Source organism: Esox lucius, chromosome 3 (assembly GCF_011004845.1).
Source record: "Esox lucius isolate fEsoLuc1 chromosome 3, fEsoLuc1.pri, whole genome shotgun sequence".
NCBI classification, from domain to species: domain Eukaryota; kingdom Metazoa; phylum Chordata; class Actinopteri; order Esociformes; family Esocidae; genus Esox; species Esox lucius.
Genome location: NC_047571.1, coordinates 31,277,912 through 31,293,563, shown reverse-complemented (window position 1 = coordinate 31,293,563; position 15,652 = coordinate 31,277,912). Strand labels below are relative to the sequence as shown.

The 15,652-nt window shown below is 43.2% G+C and overlaps 3 protein-coding genes across 5 annotated transcripts in view; 2 read left to right on the top strand and 1 right to left on the bottom strand.

The window, feature by feature from the left end:
* The first annotated feature begins 320 nt into the window (after window positions 1-320).
* dnajc1 (DnaJ (Hsp40) homolog, subfamily C, member 1) lies at window positions 321-8,150 on the top strand. The gene is made up of 12 exons (XM_010895366.4): window positions 321-620; window positions 1,430-1,531; window positions 1,642-1,688; window positions 2,288-2,453; window positions 2,897-2,994; window positions 3,251-3,344; window positions 3,483-3,582; window positions 3,837-4,009; window positions 4,319-4,438; window positions 6,294-6,342; window positions 6,966-7,447; window positions 7,619-8,150. The coding sequence occupies exons 1-12, from the start codon at window positions 465-467 to the stop codon at window positions 7,685-7,687; spliced, it is 1,656 nt and encodes a 551-aa protein (XP_010893668.2). The 5' UTR covers window positions 321-464; the 3' UTR covers window positions 7,688-8,150.
* Window positions 8,151-8,482: 332 nt separating this feature from the next.
* nebl (nebulette) lies at window positions 8,483-15,106 on the top strand. Of its 2 annotated transcripts, XM_010895363.5 has the most exons (7): window positions 8,483-8,721; window positions 8,883-8,977; window positions 9,776-9,860; window positions 10,916-11,023; window positions 11,711-11,873; window positions 12,274-12,392; window positions 14,159-15,106. In XM_010895363.5, exons 1-7 carry the CDS (start codon window positions 8,653-8,655, stop codon window positions 14,333-14,335), a joined length of 816 nt encoding a protein of 271 aa, XP_010893665.4. In that variant the 5' UTR covers window positions 8,483-8,652; the 3' UTR covers window positions 14,336-15,106. The 2 variants fall into 2 exon arrangements, with proteins under 2 accessions (XP_010893665.4, XP_010893666.4); XM_010895364.5 differs by lacking the exons at window positions 8,483-8,721; window positions 8,883-8,977 and adding an exon at window positions 9,458-9,639.
* riok1 (RIO kinase 1 (yeast)) overlaps window positions 15,022-15,652 on the bottom strand; it is a 9,725-nt gene continuing 9,094 nt past the window's right edge. For both annotated transcript variants that reach the window (XM_020044193.2, XM_010895365.3), the window contains exons 16-17: window positions 15,511-15,630; window positions 15,022-15,218 (exon numbers count right to left, since the gene is read on the bottom strand). In XM_020044193.2, the coding sequence (XP_019899752.1) occupies window positions 15,108-15,218; window positions 15,511-15,630 (231 nt within the window). In that variant the 3' untranslated portion in view covers window positions 15,022-15,107. The remainder of the gene's footprint in view (window positions 15,219-15,510; window positions 15,631-15,652) is intronic.

Here is a 15,652-nt window from a genome sequence, read left to right as displayed (position 1 = left end):
AAAGTTTGAAAAGACATACTTGCTGTAAAAGCATTGGGCAGGATGTGAACCCATACTTCAGAAGTGCTTGTGCACCAGGAAGCAGCAGCATAAATAGGCATAAATATCTGAATAACACTGAACCTACCAAAATTCTTTGCTGTTAAGATTTGCTGTTAAGATTTGCTGTTAAGATTATATATTTTTTAAGAATGACCCAACTACGTCTGCCTTAATGTCTGTCACTGGAGAATGAGGATGCCATGCACTTTTATTTTGAAGTCCACAAATCTCCAGAAACCGGTGTAACGCGTATTGAAACAGTACGAGGTGAAGAACACAGCATTATGGGAAATGTAGCAAATTGCTGAAAATCTTTAACACAGGCAGGCTGCTGGTTTAAGGGTAAACAGCCACGTTAGCTGTAAGAGTTAACCTTTTTTGCGGTGCTACATAACTGGCAGCAACATTGTTAAAGCCTGATAATGACCGCAGCGTCATGGAATATCTCGTTTATTCTTGCCGTCAGTATTGTTATCGCATGCTTTAGACCCGCTTATGCTTGGGATTCAGACCTTGAGCTTTACGATCTGGTGGAGGAAATTCAACAGAACTTTTACGAATTCCTGTCTGTTGAGCAGGTAGGTCTTAACCAACCGTTTTTCGTAAACGGTGAAGGTTGGGCGGCTAACTAATTATGTGTTCCCCATTTCTCAAAGCCTAAATATGTAGTTACTTTTCTGGCATGTTAATGTGACACAGTCCTTTGTATTTTTGGCCAGGCCTGCTGACTAGGTTTTTAATAGCTACGTGTGCTGTACACCGACTAGAAGTGCCGGGAGACGGGCAAAGTGTGACGTGTCATTCTGCTTCCAAATTGTTTATTTGCATCTATTCAGCTGTCCAGTTTCTCTCTGATTGAACATAGTCATACTGCGTGTATGTTTGTGTGTGTAGGAATGTGGCTAGCTAGTAGTGCATAGCCACCTAAATACCGTTAGTCATTCATCTTCCAGTGAACACTCGCCTAGTTGCTTGGACGCTGTTGAACCTCCTCTCACTCCTGCACCACCCGATTCCACTGAAGTTTTCCGAAATCAAATAAACGATCGGACATTGACACGTTGAGTGAGATGTGTTGGAGCCGGACTAGAGTAAAATTATGAGTATCCAGCTGCTTTCGGTGGAAGGGTTAGCTACCATATGGATATAACGGCTCCATTCTGCAATGTCCAGTCAAACAGCCGCCTGGGTGCCTTTGCGGTTGGAAGTAATTAGCACTGGGGAAGGCTGAACTCTGGATAATACGGGGAAAGTTAGGCTACAATGCAATACCAAAATGCTTGTAATTTATTGCGGTAAACCAGGGATTATGCGTGTGATGTCACATCACCACAATGTATTACGTATGTGTAGTTTTACTGCTCACTTCTGTTCCTCCTGAGTTCAGGATGCCTCGTCGGCGGACATCAGAAAGGCCTATCGCAGGCTGTCGCTCACACTGCACCCCGACAAGAATAAAGATGAAAACGCAGAGACACAATTCCGACAGGTCAGTCCGACCTCCGTGTTCACACTCCCTACTCCCAATTAGCTTTATATGCCCAACTCTCCTTTTCATTGCTATTTGGGTCTATTGTCTGACCGTCTTTTCTCCCACAGTTGGTGGCCATCTATGAAGTACTAAAAGATGAACAGAGGAGAGAGAGGTCAGTTTTACTACTTCGGATCCTCCCTGCTGTTTGGAGCATTTTCCACGGCATAAACTGTTGAACAACCCTTGGCCATGAGACCGTTCCCTTCTCAGACACCCTCCTGTCAGGAGGACTAGTAATACTTAGTAGTTTTTTTTATGATGAAAATGCATTTTTATATGCTTGAAGGATGAATTTAGGCCACATCTGTGTAAAAAATAGCATTTTCCCTAGATTTACTAACACCATCCACTCTGTTCTTCTGAATGAAACAAAAGACACACATTCGCCAACATATCAGGAATGGGTCTTCATATTTTGTACCTTAGACTGTTAAAAAGTTAGAGACACATTTTTATTTTTAACTAGGGGGAACCCCGATTCTATGTCTTAAGTGAACCCCCCTCCATCTCTTCACATTACTGACCTAAGCCAAGGTCCAAAGGACTGCTGTTCTCCGTAGGTCCAAAGGACTACTCTAGAGAGAAAATAACGTGACAAGAAAATATCAAGTCCAGCTACGCTTTGGGTTGGGGGCAGTAGCTTGAACCAGCACCTTAAACCAGTCCGCGTTCCCTATTGTTTTTTTCGTTTCTTTTTTCGGTCGTTCACAGGTATAATGACGTCCTGGTCAATGGGTTACCGGACTGGAGGCAGCCAGTGTTTTACTACAGGCGGGTGAGGAAGATGAGCAACGGAGAGCTGGGCTTCCTGCTCTTCCTCATCCTCACTGTGTGCCACTACGCAGTCATCTGGTCTATCTACCTGGAGAAGCAGCTGGTGAGGGGAATGGGCATGACATTTGACCCTTGTTGGTTCTTTAATCTCCCTAGCTGGTCAGGGGTGGATTATCCATTTAACAGCCCCCAGGGGCAGTTAAATGCTGGGCAGGAAAGTGGAGTAGACCAAACTTCTTTTTTCTTTTCTTGTATGAATGTAGAAATTGGGTTTCCTTTGCTTAGGCCTTTCCATATTGAGGTTTTTATAATAACCACAAACTCCCATTAGCAATGTGCAGTTAATTAAAAATGTTACATTTTATAAAGTTCCAGACTCGGAGCTTTGTGTAATGGTATATAATACAACACTGTTTGATAAAGATATGCTGCTTTAAAAGTTGATAATCTGCTCTGTGAGAGATGTTCTATTTGCAGTAACGTTGTCCAGGCTGCTAATTATGGACCTGCCGGACCTCTTTGTTCCGTATGGTGCGTCTCTACTAGGATGAACTTCTGAGCAAGAAGAAAAAAGAGAAGAAGAAAAAGATGAGTAGCAAGAGTGCTGAAGAATCACGGCCTGTTGGACTGGATAAAATAGAGAGGCAAGTTGAGCATTTGTCATCACAACACATTCCTAATTTCAGAAATCTAAATTGATTATTGACGCATGTGTTCACTATTAGAAAAGTGTCTTTGGGTTTTGTCGTGCAGCGGAACCAGAGAAATCAACTGCTATTCACATGTGGAAAACACAACGAAAACACTTCAGAAGTATTTCTCCTTATTTAGCATGTGGCTAATTCGTGTCGTATGTACACTATCACGATCTCCGGTCTGTAAATGTTCTTTCACTTTTAGGTCAGTCGAAAAACCTCATTGGCAGGATATCCTGCCACTCAAGTTGAGCATCTGGCTGTATCTCTCCATCAAGTCCCTCCCCCATGTCATCCAGGTACAGGAGTCCACTCACCCAAACCACTTTCCTGTGGCTTCACTTACAGATGCCGGTCAAAACATAAATACCAAGAAAATAAAAAGGCATTTGATACGGTCCTATCACCCCCCACATTAACATGTGCTTTTGTTGCAGGATGCCAAACAGTATTATGAAGATTATAAGGTGATGAAAGTCAGGGAGAGAGAGGAAGCCGAAGCCCTGGCACTGGCTGAACAGGAAGCTACAACTATAAGTAATGACTGAAATATCATTTGGCAATGGACAGTTTCACAAGTATTTTAGGTTTGTTTGGCACGGTCTTGATGGGAAAAGTGTGATTTTTCATTTAAAACGCCTGGATAAACAAAGGTTTGATTGATCAAAGGAAAAATGTTGTTTTATTTTTCACGGAAGCCTCATCTGACATGATTGAGGAACTAGGGTAGGATTTAGAACTAGTTCTCCCATCTCACTCTATTACCTACCTCACTCCTGGTCTTCCCACAGAAGAGAAACGACCCAAGGTGAAGAAACCAAAGTTTGAGTTTCCTGTTTATGAGCCTTCGCTAATGGCAGCAGACAGTGCATACTTGCCCAGTTACGATCAGGGGACGTCCATCGAGGAGATTGAAGACCAGATGGATGACTGGTTGGAGGATAAGAAGTCTCAGAAGAAAAAGGTGTCTTTATTTGTCCATAAAAATAATGATTATAAAAGGTATTAACTTGTTTTGCAATTTGGTATAATTGCACAGTGACCGTAGTTTGTCCTATGCAATGTTAAGGCCAATTGCACGTTTTATTTGTTATTATGGGAACATGCAAGATTGAATATCTTTTAGATGGTTACCCCAATTTCACAGGGATTGCTAGAAAAAGAAAAGCAATCCCTGTTCCACTTCTGTAATTTTGCAGGTTCGAACCAATATAACGCAAAAGGGCCTTTCTTTAGAGTGTATATGATCCAGTCCTGTTTTTTGTTTCCTCAGGCTCCAGAGTGGTCCGATGAGGACATCACTCTCCTGACACGGAGTATGGCCAAGTTCCCTGGGGGAACACCTGGTCGCTGGGAGAAAATTGCCCATGAACTAGGAAGAACGGTGTCTGATGTGAGTCTTCTTCGAGAATGGGTGTCACATTGAAAACTTTAAACATACAGTATCTCACAAACGTGTGTACAACCCTCACATTTTTGTAAATATTTGATTGTATCTTTTCATGTGACAACACTGAAGAAATGACACTTTGCTACAATGAAAAGTAGTGAGTGTATAACAGTGTAAATTTGCTGTCCCCTCAAAATAACGACACACAGCCATTAATGTCTAAACCGCTGCCAACAAAAGTGAGTACACCCCTAAGTGAAAATGTCCAAAATTGGGCCCAAAGTCTCTATTTTGTGTGGCCTCCGTTATTTTCCAGCACTGCCTTAACCCTCTTGGGCTTGGAGTTCTTCAGAGCTTCACAGGTTGCCACTGGAGTCCTCTTCTACTCCTCCATGACGACAACACAGAGCTGGTGGATGTTAGAGACCTTGCGCTCCTCCACCTTTTGTTTGAGGATGCCCCATAGATGCTCAATAGGGTTTTGGTCTGGAGACATGCTTGGCCAGTCCATCACCTTTACCCTCAGCTTCTTTAGCAAGGCAGTGGTCATCTTGGAGGTGTGTTTGGGGTCGTTATCATGTTGCAATACTGCCCTGCGACCCAGTCTCCGAAGGGAGGGCATCATGCTCTGCTTCAGTATGTCACAGTACATGTTGGCATTCATGGTTCCCTCAATGATCTGTAGCTCCCCAGTGCCGGCAGCACTCATGCAGCCCCAGGCCATGACACTCCCACCACCATGCTTGACTGTAGGCAAGACACACTTGTCTTTGTACTCCTCACCTGGTTGACGCCACACACGCTTGACACCATCTGAACCAAATAAGTTTATCTTGGTCTCCTCAGACCAAAGGACATGGTTCCAGTAATCCATGTCCTTAGTCTGCTTGTCTTCAGCAAACTGTTTGCAGGCTTTCTTGTGCATTATCTTTAGAAGAGGCTTCCCTCCGGGACGACAGCCATGCAGACCAATTTGATGCAGTACGCGGCGTATGGTCTGAGTACTGACAGTCTGACCCCCCACCCCTTCAACCTCTGCAGCAATGCTGGCAGCACTCATACATCTATTTCCCAAAGACAACCTCTGGATATGACGCTGAGCACGTGCACTCAACTTCTTTGGTCGACCATGGCGAGGCCTGTTCTGAGTGGAACCTGTACTGTTAAACCGCTGTATGGTCTTGGCCACCGTGCTGCAGCTCAGTTTCAGGGTCTTGGCAATCTTCTTATAGCCTAGGCCATCTTTATGTAGAGCAACAATATTTTTTTTCTGATCCTCAGAGAGTTCTTTGCCAAGAGGTTCCATGTTGAACTTCCAGTGACCAGTATGAGGGAGTGTGAGTGTGATAACACCAAATTTAACACACATTCACACCTGAGACTTTGTAACACTAATGAGTCACATGACACCAGGGAGGGAAAATGGCTAATTGGGCCCAATTTGGACATTTTCACTTAGGGGTGTACTCACTTTTCTTGCCAGTGGTTTGGACATTAATGGCTGTGTTGTTATTTTGAGGGGGCAGCAAATTGATACTGTTATACAAGCTGTACACACACTACTTTAATTTGTAGCAACGTGTCATTTCTTCAGTGTTGTCACATAAAAAGATATAATCAAATATTTACAAAAATGTGAGGGGTGTACTCACTTTTGTGAGATACTATAGATGCAACTGAATGTTTGAGCATTTTAAGAAGGCAAAATATGCCTTTCATATAATGTGGCATAATTTGGCATAATATGGTCTGTGTAGGATCATTGAATGCATATTTAACGTTTGTTTTTGAAAATGTAGGAAACTAGAAGCTTGCTCTAGAAGTTTTTTTTTTATTATAGTGATTTCTTCTGTTCCAGGTTACTGCAAAAGTCAAACAAGTTAAAGACAGTCAAACTAACACATCAGGTTAGTATTTCATTTTTGTACATTATCTTTCACAGTAGTTTCTGTTGTATGATGAAGGTAAATCTTTCAAGTTGCCTGCATATACAGTCACATCCATGAAATGCAGTTCTGCATTTCATTTTCATTTAAATAACTTTTTCCATAATTTAATATACAGGCCTTTCTATTTTCATTTGCAACAGCGACGTGCTGCGCCGACAAATCTTGGCAATAGGCAGAAAACATGCGTGCAGTGTCTTGCCCTTAATATACTATCTATTTCACCAGCAAAATTAGCAGCTGCCACTCATCTCCTGCCGCAAATGCAGATCTGATCACCAAGAACATGCCGACCGCCTGATATTACATCATTAGAGTAGTATATGAAGCTAGCTGTTTTGAGTTGGCCAGCTACGAAAATGTTTTTTATGCATCAACGTTAACATGTGAAATTCTGCTATTTGAATCACAAAGAATATTGCTACTCAACGTGTAAAACATACATTCTATTTTTTTTTTTTTGCTTTTTAAATAACAAACATTGAGGGAGAGCGTGCGGTCGGGAGATACGCCCAACTCCAGCGTGTTAACGTTGAACGAATTTTACCGATCCACATCGTAAATTCTACCTCTCTTTGACACAGGGCTGGTGAAGCTCTCGGAGCTCAAGGCTCAGGGCAGCGGCGCTCTCCCAGGAAAGGCCTCCAAAACCGGGGCTGGCTCATTACCCGACAGCCTCATGACCCAGAGAGATGACCCACGACCCCAGCCACCAGCTCCAGCAGTGGGGGTGGAGCCCTGCAGCGGGGGTGATGAAGAAGAGGGGATCCAGTCAGGTGTCAGAAGGAGAGGCAAAAAGGCCGGGGCAGGGGCCGAGGACAAGGTCAAGGGACGCAGACAGAGGGACTTTGACCCCACGGCTGCTGTCGAGGACGACAGCGAAGAGGAGCGGGGTTCGTCCGCTGCCTTCGTCCCACAGCCGCTCAGGGAGAAAGCCACTACTGTGGCTGAAGACGTCTGGACCCAGAACCAGCAGAAGCTTCTGGAGCAGGCCCTGCAGCAGTACCCGCGCGGCACCACGGAACGCTGGGACAGGATCGCCAAGATGGTGCCCGGGAAGAGCAAGGTGAGCGATTATTCCTCACTACCTAAGATTGCAGGGTGTGTCAAAATGTTGGGCTGTTAGGGGCAGCTTTTCTGAAGGGTTTACACAGTTCCAGTGGTCGACAAGAGATTTCCGTCATCACATTCTACTTTATTACGGATGTTTCATTCTTTTTTTTCCTCCCTTTTTCAGGAGGAGTGTATGATTCGTTACAAACTTTTAGCTGAGCTGGTGCTGAAAAGGAAGCAGGCCAAGAGCTGACTCTTCCCCCCCCGCCAAGGGCATCCATCTTGAAATCACCTTTTGGTTTCTAGTCCCTTGACCTTGGTGTTATCCTCTTCAGCGTGATCTGAAAGGCCTGGATAGAGGCATCGCTATGAAAATTCCACAGCATATTGTTGGGCCATATTGCTTTCACCCATCCAGTTCTTTTCAGATCCGTGAACAGGATTGGTGCTCGGGGATGGGACTAGGGGCCCCAAATTGGACCGGGCTCATACTTTCACGTCTGTCATGTGCCTTAGCTCCGCCCAAAGCATGCCATCTGGCCTCCTCACAGTGGACAGCTGCTTGAGGACTCGGCGCCTCGAGAAATGTCAATACTGTTTTTGTACTTCTTCAATTATGTTTGACTTCTTCTCATCTGTCATTTTAAATCACACACGTACTGAGTATAACCTGTTTCGGAGGAGAAAAAAAATAAACTTTTATTTATTTACCTGGATGTCGTGTCTTTAGGACTCAATTAATGTAATGTATTAATGTACCGTTTTAAAAATTCAGTCAGACCGAAAGCAACTAAAAAATTGTTAATCATCAATCAGCTTGATTATGCAAACACCAAAATCGCTGCCTTTTATTCAGGAGCTTTAAATGTTTCACAATCATCTTATTGATGATCATTATTATTCATTTTCTTCCAATGTATTTGAATTTATCTTCAATCAAAATGTCTGTGGGCATGTAGTCCAAGACGAATCAGTGTGAAATTGAGTCAGGTTTAAAGTATGGCATGGGGGGGGAAAAAAACCTTAGTTTTTGCCCATCGGCTACCTGGGCAGTGCTTTGACAATCCTCCAAGAGCCAGCAGGAACACAGGCTACCCAGACACTGGAGGTGGATGAGCTGCGGAGACATGAAACACTCCCAGTCCCAGAGAGGCATGCTAACTATTACTGCGGCTTATTGACTTGGAGTTTTAAAGTCCTGATCCTCAATCTGTGAATATGAATCCACATTGTGCGCGATGTGGGAAAATTGTCTACGCCACAGAGAAAGTCAACTGCCTGGATAAGGTAAGACATTCAGCCCTTTTTTGTCCAGCTTATTTTACTAGATGTGTCAATTAAAAAGAAATTGAGGTTCACTCAACAAGGATTTACTATATAATGGCAGGAGTCGTTAATGTTTCTGAAATCCCTGACGGTTTTGCCTTTGCATCAATGCTCCCGTCCAGTTTTGGCACAAAGGGTGCTTCCACTGTGAAGTCTGCAGGATGACTCTCAACATGAACAACTACAAAGGCTACGAGAAGAAGCCATACTGTAACTCGTGAGTTCAAATGTGTACTCCTAGACTGCAAAAAATGTCCCCTGAACGTTTATCTGGCATCAGATTTCTTCTCCCAAATTCATATAATTTACTGAACATCTTAATTGCTATTTACATGCTGTCTTGGACTGGGATTCATTCAAACTGTAGCTATATATATACACACACACACACACAGTCTGTGTAAATTTTTCTGTGCCCATGCATTTCTAATTCTTAAGTCAAAACGTACATGGGGGACAGGTTTAAGTGTTTCTTTTGCTAAAGTAGCATTCTCTAAAACTAATTCAGGTCATTTCAATAGTAGTAAAAGTTGTAAGTTGTCTTTTCCTCCTAAAGTGGGTTTTCTTGGCCCACATTAAGGAACAAAAATATAGAGGGCTTTTAAAAATATATATTTTCAATATGACAACCCATCTCTGAAATTCTCAGATATGCCATGAACAGAGATTAAATTAATCCTTATTTCTCATTTCGCAGAAGGGCATGTCCGTTCTACATGCTCTAATTCTAACGTTTCAAAAGCATCGTGTCTTGGTAAACCCACTTCAGATAGACGAGTCTACAGTGTAGAGGTAGTGTTAATTGTATCAAACCGGGATTGCGGTATTCATGCAGCGGATCTTTTCCCAACGCTTACGCGTATCACCTGCGCGTCTCAGGTACGCTTTCACTTTTCTGAATCAGAAGCGGCCATCGGATGAAAACACTTTAAAGAAACACTTTGTAAATATAGCTGTAGTTGATTTGAGTGAATCCCATCTCCACATTGAACATAACAGATATAACATCCTGCAGGCACTATCCAAAGCAGTCATTCACCATTGTCGCAGACACTCCGGAGAACCTTCGTCTGAGACAGCAAAGCGAGCTTCAGAGCCAGGTGCGCAGTATGCACGTTACCCTTTCAGCCGCCATTATAACCTTTACATTTCAGATCCCGCTGTTTACCAAACATATAATCGATAGGAAACTCTGATAATGATCTCGAAATTGTTTCTTTATTGAAATATTAATTCAGTATAACATTGTGTATCATTTTCATAAAACAAGATTACTGCGCAGTTTATTTTGCCCGTACATGTGACAAGGTGTGACACGTGTCGCAGGGTATACCTTCATTAGGACACACCGTAACAAAACGTTTCGCAACAGAAAAGCAAAAAACACGTTCCTAATTCGACAAATTTAGGTAGGCACCTCCCAGTTTGTTTCGTAGTGAATACAGCCCTGAATGGGAGGAAATTAGTCAGCTTTCAACTCAGCTGGCAACCGAAGGACCCCCACTGGCTTCTCCACCTGCCCATGCGGTTTGTGCTGCCATGACGTGACTTCTCTCCTCCGAGTGTTCCTGGCACCCTTCCCTACGCAGCAGACTCTACAAAATCTGACCTGTTTAGATAACGTGCCCTTCAGTTTAAATCCATATTTTATTGAGTAAGATTAAGATTTAATTTAGTGAAGATTTTTCAAAGAAATAGTAGTCTATAAATACATCGTTTTAGTAGGCTACTTCGTGCACATTCCCTTTGCCAGGATAACAGCTCTGAGTCATCTGTAATGTTTGATGAAGTGGGAGAACACACACAAGGTATTAGAGACTATTGCTCCGTAAGGAAAAGATCCGAGAGGTATCAATACTTCTCAGAAATGTTTTCTTTCATCACAATTTCTGGAGGCTCATACTGGTGCAGAAGTATAATACATTTGCGGGCCTCGCTTCAGTATCTTTGATTTTGGAAATGAATATTTTTCTAACTTCTGACTTGTGTCTAGGAAGGCTTGTTACAATCACCCCAAGACAGGTTAACCCAAACTATTCGAAAAGTGGTTATCAAGCGCGCCTATCGGCTGGGACTCTATTTACTTGATATCATATCCAAGCTTCCATCACTATAGAAACATTACCATCATCATCCGACTCTCCCGACTCTGCAGGTGAAGTACAAGAAAGACTTTGAGGCGAGTAAAGGACGAGGCTTCAAATTTGTGCTGGACACTCCTGAGCTGCAGCGTCTACGACGAGCCCAGGATCAGATCAGTAACGTAGGTTAAAACACAAGGGATATTTGACAATGAACCGCACAGTTTGAGATCACGGATGGAGTGTTTGAAAATGTCTGTCTCTGCAGAAGCGAGATAATTTGAAAAGCAGATTATGAAGAGGAGCATGGAAAGCAGACACCAAATTAAAACTGTTTTGGTGTCTACTTTTTGCTCATTGTACCATTGTATCCTTATACCCATTTCCTAATCTTCCACACAAAGTGGCGTCGTTAGCCCTGGGGATCCGGAGCTATAGCCTCGGATCTTTTATGAATAGCCCCGAATCTCAAATGGACCAAAAAATAATAATAGCCGCTGATCTATTCATCTGTAATGTATTGTGATCCTAGCGACGCCTCTGCTTCCACATTATCATAACAGTTCCCCTAATCTGCCATATTTAGATAAAATACTGAGATTGCGTTTGTGATCCTGCTTCCTGCTGATTGCTCATAATCCTTTCACTCCGCTCAACACAACTCTTTTCAAACACACTGCAGCTATGCCCACGTGCTGGGAACATACTATTGTATTAAATATCTCTGTTTTGACTATGGTCACATTGGCTGCCAAGTTCCTATTCCACAGGAAATAAATTTACAAAATTAAATAAACGTTTTGTTCAGTCATCTTTTCTCACAATACACTGACCCAAGGTCCTGTAAATGTGTCTGCATCTCCTTGCAGGTAAAATACCACAAGGACTTCGAGGTCACTGGGTCACCAGGGGTCACACAGGGTGTTTACGAGCCATACCCCGTGCGTGGCCAGCTGCGTCGAAACGGACAAACAGAACACCAGGGTGTGCACCAGTACATTGTAGAAGATCGGGGACCGGGTGTCATTGTGGGCAAGTTTGCTATTTTACCGAAATGTTATTCTGTAATTTATGGGTACGGCTGGGTGCTGATAGGCGTGCTGGGTCCAGATCGAGATTCTTTTCAATCTGTAATCACGACATTCCCAGATATGACTTCATATTAAAAATCTACCTTCAGCACTGGATTTTTTTTTTACGTTCCCTTTCAATAGTTAATGCAGACACCACCGGCTCGCCACCAGTCCAATTCTGTCTATCTGTAGATGGACATAATAGAGGTGATTTCGATCTGTAGCGTTCATTGGTCAGATGTCCACATATCGGGTTAGTCTTAGCGTGCTGCCAGCCCCCGGTTTGCCAACACCTAACCCACAGCGTACGTGTCAGATAGTCTTCTCTGTGTCAGACCGTCACCTCCGTGTCTCCTCAGCTCCTGTGCTGCCAGGCGCCTGTTACACCAGCGGACACGTTGGGGCGAATTGCTACATGCACCAGACCAACATGCATTCCCTACGGCCTCTCCAGGGCGGTCCTCGGTCCGGCGTTGCGGTGAGTCGAGCCGGTCGACAGACGCATCGTCCGATTGCAGTCACTTGTACCCCCTTAATACCGCCGAGTCCAACCGAGCTCTACTGAGCCGGCCTGGGTCCGCAGAGTGTTCGGAAAATGTCCACGTGAATAGAAAGCCCCCAAAAGTGTGAATCCATTATAAATGTTTGTTGTTGGATTTTTGCAGCCTTGCTTCCAAATGACATCCTATCCAATAGGCTCATTAACAGTAGTGCACTATGAGAAATAGGTTGCTATTTTTCCATAAGGTTTGATCCAAAGTAGTGTACTATGTAGGGAATAGGGTGCCCCCTTTCCATAAAGCTCTGGTCCGAAGTCGTGTAGGGGAGTGTGGGGTATGTTGTCACACTTTTCACCCGGTGTAACATTTCCAGGGCACAATACATCACAATGCTATAAATGTCATTCCAAATGAAAGAAGGAAGTCTTGGGCACACATTGTATTCATTACCTCCTCATATCTTATTTCAGTACGGAGTTGTAGACCATCAATAGAGTGTGCACCCGTCAGTGGGTTAGTTGTCACACTGTGTAGGGTAAGTTGGATTATCAACAAATAAGAACACCTAATTCTTTGTGAATTCAACTTCCTTAAAGAACTCAAAATGAAAACAATCATGCCTAGAGAATCTGGCAAATCATGCCCGTCAATCAAAACAATAATAGCAACTGCAACATCACCTGCCTCACTGCCTTTAACTTTGTCAGGTTGTGTGCGGTCATTATTGGTCTTTCTTTACTTGCCCTCTTTTTTTCCCCATTCATCCCTTCCTTCCTTTCTTCTTTCCTTCCAAAACACATTTCCTCATTGCAATTGCATATTCATTACAGGCTTATTCTGCCCTCCTCCTTGTCTACTATCCTTGTTTCCACAAATCAATTCAACACCACACTAAATGAATGACACTGTATGAACTAGTGTATGTATGGATATACTGTCTCATACAGTAGGCAAGTAATGTGTCAGTAGACACACAAACACACAGAGCTTGTCTTGTGCAGGCCAGGGATATGTCAACTGCTTTAAAATTTACATGTATATAATAATCAATTTACAGTAACATTTAAATAATATTATCAGCGCTGATTAAAAAGTATTACAATGTTTTCTGAGCATGTTCTATGTGTCTTTTTATTTCGGAGCAGGTTGTCACATGTGAAATCTTGCCCAAAGGTCATTGAGACAACTTGCCCCAAACAGACATGTGTGTTAATATTGGCTAAATCTCAAATTTAGCTCAACATAGGACTGCAGATAAAGTATCAAAAGATGTGTTATTGTCTCATCTACTCAGTGCAAAATTATAATCTACAGTCATACCTAACAATGTTTTCTTGCATAAAATGTAAAGTGGCACATTTTTACTTTTGAAGGGGAAAAAAAAGAAACTTGTGCTCACCTCAGAATAGAGTGATCTTGACCACATGTAAACAGGAAGTTCACCATAGAACATGTAGTCACACAAAGTGGCTATTTGATTTATGAGAGAGCACCTTTAGTGCTGGAAGTATGAGCAGTGTGACAACTTCCCCCGCTCCCCCCTATAATGTAGGGAATAGGGTGCCCTCTTTCCAAAAGGTTCTAGTCCAAAGTACTTTATTATGTAGGCGGTGCTAGCTCCAGCCATTTGGGTGCCCTAAGTGAATGCTGACGACGCTTATGCCTAGAACCGTCCCTGTATGTAGGGAGGAGGGCATTCTCTGTGATGCGGACGCAGTCTCACCTTGGTGCCATCTTCCCACAGAGCGTGTACAGGGCCCTCTACGACTACGCGAGCCAGGACACGGATGAGGTGTCATTCCGGGACGGTGACATCATCCAAAACGTCCAGCCCATCGACGGGGGCTGGGTGTACGGCACGGTGCGGAGGACCGGGCGGTCCGGGATGCTTCCCGGCAATTACATCGAGGGTCTTCGCTAGGGCGTAGTCAGGTCGAACATGCACCGCTGCATTTACGCAGCACCTTGTTGTCTCACGATTACGTTAACCCGAGTCTGGTGTTTTTTATATTCTATATGAACCTGCAACCACTACCAGGGCACTTTTAGGCTTTCGATTTTTCCAGAACTAGCCTTTGGGATATATATATTTTTTTTAAAAGACACCGCGCAAACATTGCTAACGGTGGGGGTTTGAATGACCAACCCGATGCCATCACGCAACTGCGGAAACACTACTCACAGGTAACGTAGATGTGTGAATACGCCCACGTTCCTAGAGAGCTGTACGGTCCCAGTACACAAGCGGTATGGTTAAGGAACACGCCGATAAGACGCACCGCGACACCTGATACTCAGGGTGGGATTCGACCTTTACCGCGGAAGCGTTACAAAACTGAACAATTGAAATGTAAATGATATTTGAGGCAGCGCCGTTAAGTCAGTGTTTACCGTTAAGTCAGTGTCCGAATACTAGGGAACATTGCCTTTTTTTAATATCTCGGTTAACTTCAGACACGACAGATTAAACCCAGATCATAGTCCTTAAACAGTGAAGATCTGCATCAGAATGTGAAAGACGTAACAGCGCCTGAGGTTTTATAGAACCGTGAATGTAACTGTCATTTTGTGCTGATATAATGTATGTTCTATTGTGTGCACTACAAATAATGTAATAGCAATTTATTTGTTTACAAAGCCTGCAGATGTGAAGTTGCTGTAAATGTCACAGAAATACATCATTCTTAGTCCACTCATTTCCCTTTCTTCATCTTTGAAACCCGCTCCTTTCGCTTCTTCACATGTTTTGGAACTTTGTTTTTTCTTTTCTCTCTCTGGGCTTCTTTTGCCAATTTCTTCTTTTCCTAAAACACGGGAACAATTATTTTGGGTATGAAATATTACATTTAAAGGTTTTGAACCCAAATCCTACTAAGAATTAGGATATTTGCATTTAATGCAGCGCATACTGCAACTCAATTCAAATATTCAATCAGTTTCAGGGTTCCAGTAATCAGGTGCTTATTCCCTCTGGTGGTCAATTTAATAATTACATCAGTTTCTTTTTGTGTTAATCTGATTTCATTGCAGTTTAATATTAGAAAATCTCTTGAATACTTTTTGTCATAAAGCGCCACAGCCCTAACGGACACATACCTTCTTGTCCACCAGTGAATCCTCTCCTGCAGCCTCTTGTTTGTCACCGTCTTCGTCCTCATCCGTTTCTTCATCCTCTGAACTTGAGCTCTCCTCACAGCCCTGCAGCAGGGCAGGCACCTACAAAATGGACGGAGAAGAT